The sequence below is a fragment of the Gopherus flavomarginatus genome, chromosome 1, assembly GCF_025201925.1.
Source record: "Gopherus flavomarginatus isolate rGopFla2 chromosome 1, rGopFla2.mat.asm, whole genome shotgun sequence".
Lineage (NCBI taxonomy): Eukaryota > Metazoa > Chordata > Testudines > Testudinidae > Gopherus > Gopherus flavomarginatus.
The window spans coordinates 171,372,277-171,389,233 of NC_066617.1; the positions used below are offsets into that span (position 1 = coordinate 171,372,277).

The 16,957-nt window shown below is 40.3% G+C and overlaps 2 protein-coding genes across 8 annotated transcripts in view; both read left to right on the top strand.

Annotated features, from left to right (window-relative positions):
* The window catches only part of BBX (BBX high mobility group box domain containing), a 221,797-nt gene extending 205,866 nt beyond the window's left edge, over window positions 1-15,931 (top strand). For all 6 annotated transcript variants that reach the window (XM_050957572.1, XM_050957583.1, XM_050957590.1 and 3 more), the window contains one exon: window positions 7,931-15,931. In XM_050957572.1, coding sequence (XP_050813529.1) covers window positions 7,931-8,018 — 88 coding nt within the window. In that variant the 3' untranslated portion in view covers window positions 8,019-15,931. The remainder of the gene's footprint in view (window positions 1-7,930) is intronic.
* Window positions 1-16,957, top strand: part of HHLA2 (HERV-H LTR-associating 2) — a 790,111-nt gene that overhangs the window by 561,093 nt on the left and 212,061 nt on the right. The gene's annotated exons all lie outside the window — the stretch shown is intronic.

The window sequence follows — 16,957 nt, forward strand, 5'->3', positions numbered from 1 at the left end:
CATCAGTCTCCCCCAGCCAGCCGATATGCACTGTCTGGCCCCTGCCTCTCGGGGCTCCAGTCGCGATTTAAAAGGGCCCGGGACAAAAATTTAAAAGGGCCACCAGCAGGGGAGACAAAAGGGACAGGGACATTAAAGCGCTGCCATGGCGCTTGGGGGCTGCATACGGGCCAGTAACAGCTTCTTACCGGTATACCATACTGGCCCGTACCGGCTCACTTTCACCCTTGCCTATGGTCTGAATAACAGACATGTAGATGTAGCAGTAGTTGGACAAATTGCTTTTCAGTTTCCAGTCACGTGGAAACAATGCCTGGGAACTCGTTTCTAACAGAAACTAAGCAAATGCCTCTTACAAACCTGGAGAATGGAAGACAAAATACAGATTTGGATCTGGTGTGCCAGATTCTGCCCTGACTTATACCCCAGGCTGTCCTACGAGTATCTGCTGCTGCCCTTTTCTTTGTATGTAAAGTACTTTGTGGATACCTGGGAGTTGTAGGAAAAACATCACAGGAAGGTTACTGTGTTTAACCTGTTGTGTTTGGTTGCCTATATTTAGTTACTAACTAATTTTACAGAGCCCCAGAGGCTATGGAAAACAAATTAGAGCTGGCTGGAAAATGCCACTTGTTCTCATCTGAACTCTTCTGATCGGCTCTAGCTTGAGATCTTTTTTGAGTGCTGGTTCTTATGGGTATTCACTGTGGGTGTGCATGTACTCTGAACACTAAGGACCAGATATTCTTCATAGCAGTGTTCAAATTCCATATCTGTGCCTCCTCTTGCTGCAAACTGTGGGTGGCACAGACCGACTGACTCATCAGTTTCTTTCTATCGCTCATAGTCTGAGACGAGACTTGCCTACTGGGTCTTACAGTAAGTGACCTGCATGAGAGCTACCTTTACTGCCATCAAAATGTGACATCTGCCAATCCTTTCCCCCTCATAGCAAGCAGTCCCAGCAGTTCAGGCATCTAATGGAGCTCTCCATTAGGCTTTTGTCTGATCTGGGATTGTCTTGCTCTCCACCGCATCGACCAGAACCTCCCACCAGTGCCCCTCCAGCATCTTCAAGGAGGCCCAACGATATCTCTCAGAGGAAACACAATGAGGGTAGAGAGAAACACCCACATAAGAAGACAAAATTGTCCCATAAGTCCTTGAGGAAGAGGGTGGCATCTCCCCTTTCCTTGACTAAGTGAAACTCCATGCCCTGGAGTGGGTGTGCCTGAAGCTCATGGGGAACACGGGCCAGCACTGACAGTAACATGAGCTTTCAGTGGCCCAAAACTAGCCAGGAAAGTGTATATGGACATACAAGAGCACTCTCCATCTGCCACTAGCAGTACCTCATGACACCATACCTCAGCCTGCATTGACAGATCCCATACCAACGATTCTGGCCAGTTTTCCTCCTGCCATACCTTGGTGTACACCCTTCTCAAGGACATAACAATTTACACGGACCAGGAATCACTGATCCTGCTGAACCTGGTGCGAATCTGACGCGTCACTACACATCCCACCCATTACTCACCAGTCCTGACCATGAGCAGAGCTGGGAATGCTCCATACTCACCAGAGTATGCCTTTGGAGAGCTGCCATAAGACACATGGTATCAATGCCTCTGCCATTTGAGTCAGACGCCTCATACTCTGAGGAAGAGAAGGAGCTAATACCTCCAGTTCCGACAAGTCCCCATGCTGAGCATCAGCCTAGATAAGATTTCTAAAGCATCCCAGAGACCCTTACATCTGATGGACCCATACCTGAAGACAGCAATCAAGGATACCCCCCAAGGGGTTTGCCCCTACCCCTGTGATCCTGCCCATTGGCCATAGTGCAGTGCTTGGGACACCTACTATTGACTCCCAGACTTTGACCACAGGGGGTTCTGCTCTCAACAGAGATCACGACCAGCAGAATGCTTTCCAGAGGAATTGGAGCAGCTAGCTCCACTGGATCTACTGATGACATCATCTTCATCTCTGGATGAAGGGATGACCCCTTCCCGACCCCTCCAGATGCATACAGGCAGTAACAAGAACTTCTCCAGAGAATTGCTAAAACCCTTTAGATCCCACTGAAAGAGGTTCAGGATCCCATACACAAGCTCCTAAATGTTCTGCCGTCAATGGTTCCCTCCAAAGTGGCACTCCCTATTAATGAGGTGATTTTGGAATGACATTTGGCACACCAGAGGTACCAAATTGGAGGTGGGGTGGGGGGCGTGAAGTCTAAAAAATTTACCAAACTGTTCCAAAAATTTAACTGAATAGTGTCAGGGTTGCAGGCTAACTAAACCAGCAATCCTGCAGCCTATGATGAAGCAACAAAACAGGCAAGTAATAATTACTTTAAATGTTTTGAAATCAAGGGAAATTTTCCATGATTTAATTGCACTCCACTTTTCCATTATTGCAGGGAGTCAACTATGTCCCTTTCACAAGCAAGGGAGAGCAAACAGTCCAGTCGAGGTACCTTTTTAACCAGTTTCATCCAGCTAAAGATTTGTTCTCCTATTGTAGAAGTTACAGTGATTGTATTTGCTAATTAAAGCAGCCCACAAATTTTAAAGTCCCCTTTTGAGCGCAGATGAATGTCTGATTACTTCATGCAAACTAAATTTGTTCAGAAATTCTTCTCAACGTGTGCTTGGACTGAGTCCGTTCCATCACCAGCTGTTTAGGTTGCACTTGCAAAAAGGAAATGCTTAAGTGAAGTTTTCTCATTTTGTTGTGTTTAGGTCTTTCAGGCATGTGATAACTGGAAAGATCTTTTGTTTCATCTCCTTATAAGCCAGATCCATCTCCTGCGCCATAACTGTGAGCACTTTCTACACTTCAAATCCGTAGATCTCTTCAACTATGTCTGTTTTGGGAATGCATTAGTAGGATCTCGAAACCAAGCAAGGGTCTGGCTTGGACAGTGACTCATTTTGTACTCTTGCTCAGGGTCATATTCCTCAGATTAGGTGACTTGCAAATAATCAAATGTCTTCTTTCCCAATAATACTGGTGCCTTAACTTGGGAATTGATATCAGCCTGTGAAATCTGGTTCAGACATTTAAGATGGTGTACATCAGTCAAGAAGCTGTAACAATGTCCAAGTTCTTGACTTGCAAAGATATAATTAAAGCATTTGATTTTTCGAGCAAAGGTCTCGTGAGAGCGAAAACTCAATCAAAAGGATAAATGAAGGCGAAGAAGTTTCCAGCGTTAGTTCTCGTTTCTGAACCAACCTGTAAATCTTGAAAAATATCATCTAGAAGTTACACCAGCCACTTGTGCTCCTACCCCGAAGAAGGTTGAAAAGTATTTTGTTCCCGCTGTGGGCACAGAATGTTTGTTCTCACAGCTAAACCCAAAACTCCCTGCTTGTCCAAGTGGTCATGGAGTGAAATACATTTCACCATGGTACAGGCAAGGATGACAAGAGACTAGATCTCTTTGGCAGAAAGCTTTTCTCCAACCACTCTACTCTTCCATGTTGCAAACTACCAGGAACCCATGTCGAAATACGACTTTATTAACTGTAACAATTTCTCAGAGTTCATCAGTAAATTACCCCAGGAACGTAGGCCCCAATTCCAGCTATTCTAGTTGACGGAAAACTAGAGGCCAAGTACTCCATTCAGGCTTCACTGATTGCAGCAGACAGAGCTTCTCACTCCATGGCGGTCTTAATGGTTGCTAGAGGGGCTTCTTGGTTGCAGGCATTGGGGTTCCCAAAGGATGGGCATCAGTGGTAGATCTCCCCTTCAAAGGCAACAACCTTTTCACTGAAAGAACTGATGAATCACTTCACTTAATCACTTAAAGACTCGGGTGCCACCCTGCATTCCTTTGGAATATACACTCCGGCATATCACAGAAAATATTCTAAGCTGTCACAGCTGCTCTATCTCCAGGAGTCCTATGAGCCACTGAGAAAGTGTGAGATGGTAAAGTCTGCAAGACACACTGCACCACTGTTCCTTCTCCAGACACAGCTGTCTACCAAGCCGTCATTTGGAGGGACGATCAAGGGCCCACAACCAGTCTTCCCCACCCCCTTTGGTGGCCACCTGGCCTGTTTTCTTCCAATGTGGCAGCACTTAACTATGGACAAATGGGTCTTAGACAACACCTCAACACAATTGAGTTCCTTTCTACCCCTTTTCCAAAACTTACCTCGCTGTTCCTCTGCAAGGATTCTTCTCATGAGAGGCTTCTCAGGCAGGAGGTAGACTCCCTAATCCACCTACCAGCTATAGAGCCAGTAGCTCCTCAACGCAGGGGAAGGGCTTTTATTCCAAATACTTCCCAGTGCCCAGAAGAAGGGGTGGACCCATCCTGAACCTCAGGCAGTTGAATGTCTTCATCCACCACTCAGGATGCAGGCTGATTACCCTGGCTGTTATAATTCCCTCTCTGAATGTAGGTGACTGGTTTGCAGTTTTTGATTTAAGACACGCTGTCCACCCAGCGCACCGGAGATCTATGGTGGGATGAGACCATTTCCAATACAAGGTGCTCCACTTTGTTCTTTCAACAGCCCTGCGGGTTTTTACAAAGGTCAAGTCTGTAGTGGCAGCACATCTTTGCCATTAATGCTATCATGTATTACCCTATTTAGACATCTGGCTCCTCAAGGGACAGTCATATCAGGAAGTGCAAATAGCAGTCACACTGCGCACCCACAGTGAATACCCATAGGGACCTCACATATTGAAGAACTCCAGTTGTTACAAGATCAGTAACCTTCCTTTACCTAGCATATGTCATTACTAAATACAAATACAATAGTCCTTTATGCTGGCAATGTTAAGGTGCCTTAGAATGGGCACAAAACACATCTGCACCTACACCCACTTTAAGGCACCTAAACACTCCCAGAGTGGCGTAAAGTAACTTAAAAGGAGAATGATGCTGTCATAGTCTGGGGTGCAATCAAGACCAATGAGGGTCTGTGTCACCACCTGCCCTGCAACCTTGGCTTCCTCCCAATGCTTTGCTGGTATAGCTCCCAACCTGGGCCTCTGATTTTTCACATTTGCTGTCTGGTCACCCTAGGGTCAATGTACAACAGTTTTCTACTTTTCTGGCATTACCAGACAATTCAGTTTAAACACAACACTGGATTAGTTTTGATTAAAAAATGAAACAAATTTATCGATAAAGAGACATTTGAAGTGAATACAGTTATAAGGTGTTAAAGTCAGAAATGATGACGAGAAATAAAGATAAAATGCTTTCTAGTTAACTAAAACTTAACAGGTTAGACTTGGTTCAAGGTAAAATTCTTACCACGTGTTCCCTGCAACAGAGTTGACCAAATTCTCTGGTCAGAACCTCTCCCAAAGTACATCAGGATGGTTCCTTTTACTCCGGGGAGAATGGTGCACCAAAATATTAAAAATTCTGCACAGAATATTTTAAATTTTGAAAAAATCTGCATATTTTATTTGTCAAAATAACACAATATAATCACACCAGTTTCAATTATTTTGGCAATTTATTAAAAATAGCTGTCAGGAAGTATGGCTGTAACAATACAGACAACAAAAAGATTCGGGATTTTTTTTGACAGGTTCCTTACTAGACATATTAATACAGAACTCTGAGTAATAATTCATTTAAACTACAATACAGAAACCTATTTTCCGAACCCCTCAGAAGCAGTGCAAAGGCTTGGGGGAGACAGGGGTAAGAGAGGAGCTGAGGGAGAGGGAAGTAATTGGTGGGAAGGAGCCTGGGTGTGAACTTGGAGGGTTGCTGGATATGTATGGAACAGGGTTTTGGGAGAGGGGACACGGGGAGGGATTCTTAGGGAGCTTCCCCCATGCATACCCTGGCTGACCTCTTGCCTCTCCCATTCAGTCAGGCACATCTGCCTCATCCCTATGTGTCCTGCACCCCCGTGTGTCATTGCACCCCTTATTCCCATGTGTTCCTGCACCTCCTCCCCCTGTCCTGTGTCTCTATGCCACCACATAGCGGCCCTCTTCCCCCATGTGTCTCTGTGCACCCACTCAGTCACCTCACTTCCTCCATGAGGCCCTGCACTTCCTTCCCCCATGGTCCTGTGCCTCCACTCCCATTCAGCCCCTAGTCTGTCCTCCCCCACTAGCCCTTATGAACTCCTGTTTGTGACACCCCCCCCCCCCCCGCAGCCTCATATGCCCCATGCTGTCTCTCTCCCCAGATCCCGTGTCTCCTGACCAGGACTGAGAAGTGCTGTGAAGAAGGCACTGCAGCCTTTCTCTTCCCTATGGTAGCTGGGGCTGTCTGGGAGCGGCTGCTCTGTTCTAACACCACAGTGCCCTCTTGTGGGGAAAAAGGCAGAACTGCACCAACTTTCCACATAGAAGTTATTTTCTGTAGGGGAAAAAAATTATGCACCGCACTTGAATTATGTGTGCATGCTAGGGTAACCAGACAGCAAGAGCGAAAAATCGGGATCGGGGTTGGGGGGAAGGGGGTAATAGGAGCCTATATAAGAAAAAGACCCAAAAATCAGGACTGTCCCTATAAAATCGTGACATCTGGTCACCCTCGCGCACGCAGTGGCACAGAATTCCCCCAGGAGTATCCTTTGTCTTAGGTGAATGAGAGAGAGAGTGAGATTCCCTGGTGTGGTTTTGCACCTCATTTTTATAGTCCAGTCTCCCTTTGAAGTGGGTTCTTCTGAGGATTTCCTCTCAAAGCAAAGCCCTATCCAGACAGTAAAGAAGGCGACAGGAGTCTGGGGGTGAAGGTGCTCCCGTGCTCTTTTCTTCTCTCCTGTATATGATTACATGTAGATTTGCCTTGTCTTCCTCTTGCTGTCTCAGGGACCCTGTTTACTACTTATAGTCACTTGAGGTAAACACATGCTCCTTAGTGTAAGTTAGACCTGCTGCCTCATCAGGGCTATGTGGGTTTGAACATGTGCTGCCAACCTCATATGGGGGAACTCGTAACTACATATAATGTTGCTACACACATGTCACCATGATAGTATTGACCAGTGAGTTACTAGTTTTCTAATTGTACCTCACAGGGCATATTTTGTGCAAAGATTATTACCCAATGTGTATACAGGGTTGCACTTGGTCACACGGGCCCAAAGCTCTTGTTGCTGTATATTTGATATGTTACATTAACCTCACAAGTCGTCACTATTTTTGTAGTTAAAATGCAGAGGTGGGCTGTCTGTGCAAATTTAAAAGATGAACCACAAATGAAATCTCCAAAGTCCATCTGCTTCCACAATTTATGTTAAATGCCAGCACATAATACTGGTGAACATGGACTTCTTTTGGAGTTCGTCTTTACGAAGTCCTGTACAGAGGTATCATGTACAAACTAACGTAAATATAACAACAACATGGAGGTTTTGCTGGAGTTGGTCATGAAAAGTTGGCAGCAGATTCTAGAGGAACCTAAATACTTTGCCACTCGCAAGTCATTGAGTGCGCTGTTTACTGCTTCCTGAATTGCAGTAAGTGTAAATGGGATGAGAGCAGTATTTCACCATATTGCTTTAACTCAGATCCATAGGTGTTTATATTCAGCATGTGCTCCTTGTGTGTTTACGTCTCTTCCACGAGTAAGCAATATTCTTTTGTTTCTCAGGTCTCCAGCTGTGTCACAATATACGGCTGCCCTTGTGTGCTTGTAATTTATTGTTTAGCTCTGTATTTTCTGTTGTGCTTCTGTGGCCTACTCAGATGCCGTCAAGACTTCAAATTTGTTTTACATTGGCTTCATAGGACATTTTCCGTGACTATTTCCTTGTAGCATGCCACAGACAACTAATGTATTAGTGCAACAGCAACAGCAGTTTATATTTCTGTAGAATAAGACAATTAAATGACTTCATCTACGCGTTTCATCCTTTCTAGTCTCAAAAATCTACCATTTTGCATATAATTATGGATGTTTTTCTCTGTTTTTTTGTAGAAGTCAGAGGGCAGCGCCTCTCCCACGTGACGGTCAGCCAAAAGAAATGTCTCAGGCTCCGGTGCTTATTTCCTGCGCCGACCAGTGAAGCTCCACCTTATTGTAAAACATTGTGCTTTACCTAATATCCTAGCCTTGTCTTTACCAAGGGAAGCTAGTCAGTCCATATGATGGAAAATATAGACTTGCAAACAAGTGCTTATTGCTGTGAGTGGCCCAGATTTCACTTGAAGCCAGAAGTTAGCAACTTGGGCCAAGTCCTCCAATTGGAACCCAGAATCTAGGAAGGTGGTGTTATTTGTCTAATAATGAAAAGAAATGGAATGATCCTGGAGCTTGCTTTCTATTGAAGGCTTTTAAACAGTAAACAGGTGGTTTGTGTGAAAAAGGCTGCCTTTACAGTAGCTCACACAGCATCTCTTCTATCAACCAGAGGGTATGGAAACTAGTTTCATATAATACCTAGTTATTCTAAACAAAAATACAAAAAAAAAAACAAAAAAAAACACTGACGCACTGCACTAGTTATTAGATATTCTTAGTCATTTTTGTACATGAAGATTTAAGTTCTAAGATGGTTTATATAATAGGTTATGCCTACATTTATATTGTAGAATGAATTTAAAAACCTGTTCTGGAGAACTCAAGGCAGCATGGACAGATGTACCATTGTTAGCGGTGTTTGCTCAACCATGTGGTCCAGATGTTCTGCACTTTTATATATGCCACCACAGTGGTAGAGTTTACTGGGCAAAAATTCTGACAGGCTGTGTTTGATTTTGTTGTTTGTTCGTTTTTTTAATTTAGCATTGAATAACCAGAATGATTTGCATTAGAAAAAGGAGTGGCATATGGGAAAGAACAATACTGCAGATTATGGACTGGTCTTTCATGCATTGGAGGGTCCCTTTATTCTGCACGGAGGTCTAAATGACTGAGTGAAATGGTCATGTAAACAAAAAAAATTACTACAGATACATTGTTCAGAAGTGACCTTAGTATTATTTCACTATTCTAAAAACCTTGAAGACATGACTTCAGTATACATGCACACTGATATACATACCTTTTACATTTGACAGACACTGGAATTGTTGTAATTACTATGCGCAATCTAAATTGGCTTTGTAGATTGTATAAAAAGAGCCAGTTATAGTTTGTGTTGGTAAAGTGGTAAGTTGTATGCAAGTAAACCAGGATTGAAGAATAATGTTTGACTAAAGTTAGGCTATCAAGCAGAGATCCACCTGCCAGTTCCTGTCCTTGCTTTTGTTTTCTTTATGTATTCTGCTCTCATAAATACATCCCAAAAGCCAGCACCAAGTGTATCACTTGGACTGTATCTTCACTATATTGACTTAAAATATTTCATAAGCCAGGTGGCTGTTTCCTACCAACAGATGCAAAATGATTACTAGAAATTAATCTGAAGCTACAAATTCAACAGGGTACTTCTTTCATAGCACAAGATGTTTCCCTACGTTTTGCGTCATAGCACAAAGATTTACCAAATTGGACCCCAGCAATAACTTTGTATTAGTCTTCTTCATACTGGCTGAAGTTTTGATAGTATTAGGTTGAGTTTGAAGCTCTTTAATTAAGTCTTTAAATAATGAGAGTTTACATGGTTCTATCAGGCATTCTTATTTATACTTGACTGAATTGATGTGTTTTTTTGGGGTGGGGAGGGATTTGTAATTCTAATTTGATGTAATAGCCATATGGAAAGTAACTCTATTAATGGTTGCTAGATTTTAGCCTTTTGTTGCTGTAGATAAGTGCAGATCTTCAGTTTAAATGTTGGGAAATGCTATACAACACACCACACAAGTTGTAACAAATGATGAAGTATTGATAAAAAGCAGGTAGCTTGGAAAATATGATTAAAATGCATGTAAAATATCACCCTCAAAGATGCTGGAGGAAGATATGTTGGCAGAAGGGAAGAAAAAGGAAATAAACTTTAATAGTAATAAGAGAGTTAAAAGGCTTTCTAAACTTCAGGTAGAAATAAGATTGGTAAAGAGCCCCCTATTATGCCATTGTAGCATGTGGCAATATTTTTAATAAAACTTTATTAATGTTTTCTAAATTATTTTAACAAAACAGAAAAACTGTCAACATTTAAAACCGTTGGGTCACGGTGAGGTGGCTGTTGGCGTTTTGGACCACTTTATAAATTATAATTAGCTGAAATCCAAATATTGTATGGTGCAGGCCGTTCACCTTGACAATGGTACTAACTTATTTCTCTAGAACCCACTAGAGTAGATATATTTTTGCCAGAGCATCCCATCATTCTTCAATTTGAATTTCAGTATTGTTCCTTAAGATATTTCTGTATATTAATGGTACCTTTTTTAAAAGAAAAAAATTACTTTTTTCTATGTGAATCAATATCTTACTTGATCTGCTTTTCCTTAGAGAGGGGTTGGGGCTGGGTCAATTTACTGAATATGACTGTTTTCAGATACTTAAAAACCTTTTTGTAGATATGCTTAATTTTTAAGCAGTTAGGCACTGAGAGTAGCAGAAATCCTGCAAAGCTTTATAGTTCATTAGGCACTTGCCTTCGTTGGTTCTCGGGGTGATGTCTTGATTTCAGTAGCAAGAATTTTCCCTGAATCTACTGAAGAGGGTAGCAGTATTTTCAGGTAACAAAATTTGTTAGCACAAGAAAATTTCAGACCAACATTTTACTGTATTGGGTTTGGTTTTGTTTTTTAATTTTTATTATTTTCAGTTGCTTTCATTTTGGAAAATCGGATTGCTGTGGTATGTACTTCAGCATACCAGCAAATACTTTCACTCATTGACATATGTCCACAAATGCTTCTAGAGAAGAAATTGTTGCACCTTATGTATATCTCAAGCAAACCAAAATATGATGCTTTTCTGCTTTGTTTATTCTAATTATGTTGTATCATTCGTTACTGAACTCATTCTCACGTAGCTAAACCTGTTGATATTTTTGCATTTAAACTTAATTTCTGGATCTGAACCTATGTATAAATCTTTCTTTTAAAAAACAAAAAGCAATTATCCCAGTCCTCTCTGAATTCTTGATGGGAGTGAGGAATCTTGTCTCAAGTGTAAAATGCAGTACTGTTCCAATTTTCTTTTGCTTTTATTTATTTGGTGATCTTTGATATTTTATGTGTAGTTTTGAGGTATACAAAGTGTATTATAGTAGCTAAAGCTACAGACATAAGCAACTGGGAGAAAAATACTGTAATGTTTTTATAATTGTTTCAGTACTGTAAATGAATACAGGAAGAATGTTCTGCAGAGCATTTAAGATGCAGGTTCTGATCCCCACGTTGTCTTATAGTCCAGATTAGACCAAAATTGGTCAAAAATGGTATGGAGATTAAATCATGCTGTTGTAATTATGGCAGTATTTATCCCTTGAATGTGCTGTAATTCCAGACATTGAATATATTTATTTAAGATGCTTGAATGCTCTTTTATACTAATTCAGTGTCCCAAAGTCATGAGCAAAGGATTTGTTGTTAGTTTCAATTCCCAGTTTATAGTGCCAGTGCATGAGTTTTGAAATAGAAAATAAACATTGGGTTGGGAAAGGAAGCAGAACCCTATGAGCTGGTATTTAAATTTCAACTCTTTTGTCATTTCCCGCCTTATTTAATTGAGTGACATTCTGTCTATGTAGCATGAAACTGGTAGACACAGTGCAGTCTTTGACTCTGTATTGCCACTTTGCATCCATGTCGAAACCCAGGAGAGTTGTAACTTGCCCCAGAAGAAGGACATACATTAATCTGGATGACATCTCTAATGATAAAGGGGGCATCTTTTAGTATGAGGCATTAATGTGAACCAGTTCTAAAATGTGCTGCATATTTAGCTACTGGACAAATATTGGAATATGCTCTGAAGCCATAAACCTGAGACAGTTAAGAGGGTGTCAAAGAAAAGACAGCCTTTTCTCAGCATGGTGAAATTATGGCAACAAAGGAGAGGTAAAAGGCTTTACATTCTGTAAAAGAAAAAAATAGGATGATAAATAATTCATTGGGTTTGCATGATGCTCTTGTGTACAGTGATTGTTGGCTGCACCTCCCCAGATGAATGCTAATTTTATTAGGGTTTCCTCTACTAAAAGGCTATTTTCTTTGACTTCCATTTGCTTTCCATTTTCATTTTAAATGGAATGTAATCTGTTCAGCCATCAATGCCATTTTTATATCATGGTATGTTTTAATTTCCAAGAACAATATTTATACAAAGGGAACAGTGTGACACAAAATATACAGTGAAAGCTGTACTGTTTATATTGCTGTTATGCTTTTGACTTGTCATAGTCATATAGATTGTCAGACATTGTCATTTAGCTCGTATTGGTTCAATAAGATGGTTTTTGTGACAACAGAAAATGTAGAGCTCATCAGGTGATTAACTTCAGATATTCCCAAAGGAAATGCAGTAATCCAAAAGCTGCATTTAATACTTAGTGGGTTACATTCACTATATCATGCTTTCAACTGAAAACATAATTGTGCAACTCATATGTCATAAACCATGTTTTATCCATTAGGCAGTCTCTCCTGTGCTTGTTAGATTGTAGAGTTTCTAGATACCTTTGTCACATTTTGTAATATTTCCAGCATTAATTCTCTTTACCTTGTACATATGTAAAAGAGTCATCTACAACTGTCAGAATATTAAGTCATTTCAGGACATACAGAGCTGTATATTAATGCATTTAGGCTGTGGCAGAGAAGTTTGCCTTTTCCCCTCAATTCCCCAATAAAAAGTCACAGTGAGGTTTACACTTCTCAATTAAATACCAAGTTAGTCTTGCAAATTTTCTAATAATTAAATTTACCTCTTTGAAGAAGATTGTAGAGGGGGGACACTGTACCTTAAACTTGTTTGCAGCTCATTAAGGCAGCGATCCAGAGAGAGCCAATTCTATGCCCTAATTCAACAAAGTATGTAAATTCAAGCTTACTAAACTCTTCAGCACGTGCTTAAATGTTAAGCATGTGTTTGTGTGCTGTCCTGATTGTCGATGTTTCTGTGAACTGGAGCCTTAATTCACATTAGACTTTAAACAAATACTAACAGTTTAACATTCATTAAGATTTTCCAGATAATTATTTTCTAATTACTGGATTCTGATTGTGTTATCAAGTACCATGTAGAAACTCTCCATATGCTTCAGTGGAAAAAGATGTTACTTCACAATCTGTAATAGAAATTACTTGGCTAAACGTGCCTCCTCAAATAACACTCTAATCCTACCCTTTTTACTCACAGAAGTAAAACAGTCTCCCTCCCCCTCCAACCCCCCGAAATCATCTTCACACCAGTGGCTGGAACTTTGAAAGTGACCAAAGAAATGTATGTAATGCAGAGCAGTGACCTGCAACTTTTTCTCTATGAACTAAGTATTTTACACTCGGGAGTTCAACTGTAAGACAGCCTGAGGTTTCTCACACTGTCTTATGAACTTTTATTTTTGTAGTTTTCAATCTTTCCCGTGCATATCATATGGTAGGATGAGATTTTTCAAAGTATCTAAAGTGAATAAGGAATACAAACCCCATTGAGTTACTCACTTAGCCACATTAGAAAATCCTACCCCTAAACAGAGTTTGCTTTGGCCATCAGGTCGTTCAGTCTATCAAGAGCTAAAACATGACTGAATTTCTATTGTCTGTTTTCATAGGGCCTGATCCTTCAACCTTTATTCTCACACATAATTCCATTGACTTCTGGTCCATAATTTGTCTTTATTTGCTCTAAAATTTGATGTAAACATACTTTGTAGTAATTATTTCCATTCAGTGGTCTAATAGCACTCTTGCCTTCGTAGATTAATAATCACATTTATAAAATACCTTTCCTCAAAACTTATACCTAATTTGATATTTTTTAAAATGCACATGTTAATTCATGTGTCTAAAGTACATTAACTGTGATCATGAAACTGTATAAAATATTTGAAAACAACCTTTCAAATAGATTACTTTATATTCACTCTATTTTAGCTATCCAATATGTACTTGTAAATAATTTCCCATTTTAAATTAATGGATGCAAATAAATACTTTAAGGAAGTTGAGCTTTTTTTGATATTTCACCTGTGCTTGTTTACCTTAATGTGACTCACGCACTAATTTATTAGTCTGGCAGTGAAGGAATTTTACTAAGATTCAGATTTGTTTTTTTTAAACTGAAAAATCTTGTTCGCCTCCTGAAAAAACAAGTTATTCAGAAACATAAACTGAACTAGATTGTCCAAACTGCACGCTATAATTTCTGTTTTCTTTAAAACCAACAATGTAACTACTCCAGTAGTCAATCAAAAATGTGTTGGCTGGGAGTGGTGTTATTTTAAATAGTTGTTGTTCTTACGCAGAAAATATGCCCAAACCAGCATAGTTTAGACTGCTTGTTTTGACATGCTGAGCTTGCTAGCACCACTGAAATCGGTGGAATGACCCCTACAGATCTCAACAGCCTTTGGATCTGGCTCTTACTGTGTGCTAATGCTGGCAAAGCACCATTGATTTCAATGGAAATACACCTGTGTAAAACTGGAGGAGCACAGTGAAGAATCAGGCCCTTTGTCTATCTCTGCTTTCTCGGATTTCGTCTTACACACCTGATTGCACATTTCATCTACAGCCCACAGACAATTAACTGAAATCATCTTTACGTAACAAAACCCTTACTTCATCCGTAGTCCTAGGACAGCAGAGGATTTATTTTTTAAAAATATATCCTTATTTTAAAATGTAATACTGGTGATGATTATTGCTTAGGGTTTATATTGTGGTAGCATCTCCAGGCCACAACCAGGTTGGGCCCCATTTGAACTTGGATTGTATTCAGTCCACAGTTTCCTCTTCTCCCCCCCCCCCACCCCCATATGCTTGAAAATGTAGATTCTTGGGGTCCAATCCTCCACTCTTCATGGACCTGAAACTTCCATTGACTTCACTGGGATGTTTTTGGTGTGCAAAGAATGCAAGTTTGTGCCCTCTCTGGATAGTATATAGAAGATAATACTTAGGGAACTGTGGCTGAAGGTGGGGTTTTGTGAATGCACATGTGCTTTCCTGGCCACAGCAGGTGCATGCCTATTGAAACTAGTGGAAGTCCTTTATACCTGTGACAGCAGAACTGACTGCATATAAGAGAGTCAAAAACAATGGGAGAGAATTCCTCACTCTTTTCTTTAATACTTATTCTGTCCTCCTTTACACAAGGGAGCAGAACATGTGAGCTGTCCTTCGTCTCCTATGTCTGAAAACTCTAGGCTCCCTACAAAGACATGCCAGGATTTGAACAGATGCAGGCAATGTTACAGGGATGAAGAGATCACATGGACAAAAAGGAAGGGCTTGTTATAATGAAAGAGAAATGCCAAGGGTATGTCTTCTTATGAGGAGAGCTCTAAATCCTCCACCTAATATTCTGAGTCTGTCACACTAGGGAATTTTAAATCACCATCCTTTTTTGATTACACAGTAACTCTAAAACATGATTATCTTTGCTTCATTACTCAGATTCTTTCTTTTTGTCTGCTTTCATTTTGTTCCTACCCACAAAACAACTTCTTCGCAAGAGATTTTAAACTGGCTCCAAGTGCATAAGACCTCTTCTGAAACCCAGTTCTCACCTGCCTTGTGTTTGCCAGGTGCATGGCATTATATTTACATTCTGTCAGTTCAGAGAGACACGTCCCTTTGTCACTCTACATCATTGACCCATTTTCCCACTATTTTTCCATTTCTTTAATATGCAACTAATCCTTTCAAAACAGAATTATTTTTCAAGTGGAAAAAGCAGAGTTTGAATACAAAAAATATACGCGATCATTCCATAAGCAGCCTAAAAATCATGGAATAACCAGTTCCTCAGTAGGATATTAGCACTTTGTAACAAAATGAGATACATTATATATTTGCTGCAAAGTTTTGTTTTGTGTTTTTTCTCAAAAATAAAACCTGTAAGATATCAAGTCTACAGTCCATTCAGTGTGAACTTCTTGTGTGGACCATTTCCAGCACAGAAACTATCAGAATTTGAGTTTTTAAAAAGTTACAATAGAATTTTGAGACTTACTCTGATGTTTTTAAGCTTAATTGTCCTTTGCTAATGGCTTTCCATTAGGACTAGAGAGGTATGTCAGCTCTTCAGCTGTTGTATATCTGCATAGCTCCATTAACTTCAGCTGAGCTGTCCCAGTTTTAAATTAGCTGAGAATCTAGCTTATTTAAAGTTAGTAATTTCTTTCACTTACAAGAGTTCACAAAATCAGTGTCTTTTTCAGTCCTTGGGAAGAAACTGGTCAAAAGAGACCCAAAAACCAAAATCTACTCAACAAGTTCAGTTAGAATATTAAGCTTAACACTAAGCTTGACACTTGTTGCTTGAATGCGAACCTTTTATGCTTTTAAGTCAGCGCTGTAGCAGTTGTTCATTTTAAATCCATTGGGTTCCTTTGCTATCTTAGCATAATTGGTTATGCTTCTTAGTCACAATATCTAGTGTACTAGGTGGATGATTTTTTTGTTGTTTCTTTTTGACATCCGTTTGAGAAATTTCCCTGAGTCACAACACACTCTATGCATGCAGTTTGTCTTTGATCAATAAAAGTGTAAAAAAGATGTAATGTGCACTTGAACTCATCCTCGCATACAAACAAGGACTGCAGACTGAGGGACAATTTAGTTACTTTCATTATATTTCACACCAAATTCCATTCTCAGACCAAAGAAAACCTAAATAACAACATGCACGATAGTAAAACTGTGCTGCATCTTCCGCAGTGTGAGAGACAGCAACGTTCATTCAAATATTTATGTTCAGCTTCAAACATTCCAAAATTGAAAGGGCCAGATCCTTGGTCCTGCTAAAGCTGTGTTGTGTTGCTTTCATGGTTGCTTTTCATGCTTCCTACTGTGCTGGAGAATCCTTCAGAGGCATAGAGTCAGCGTAGCGTTTCCTACGCAACCCACTCCCAGCCTTTGGTACAAGGTGCATGGGTGG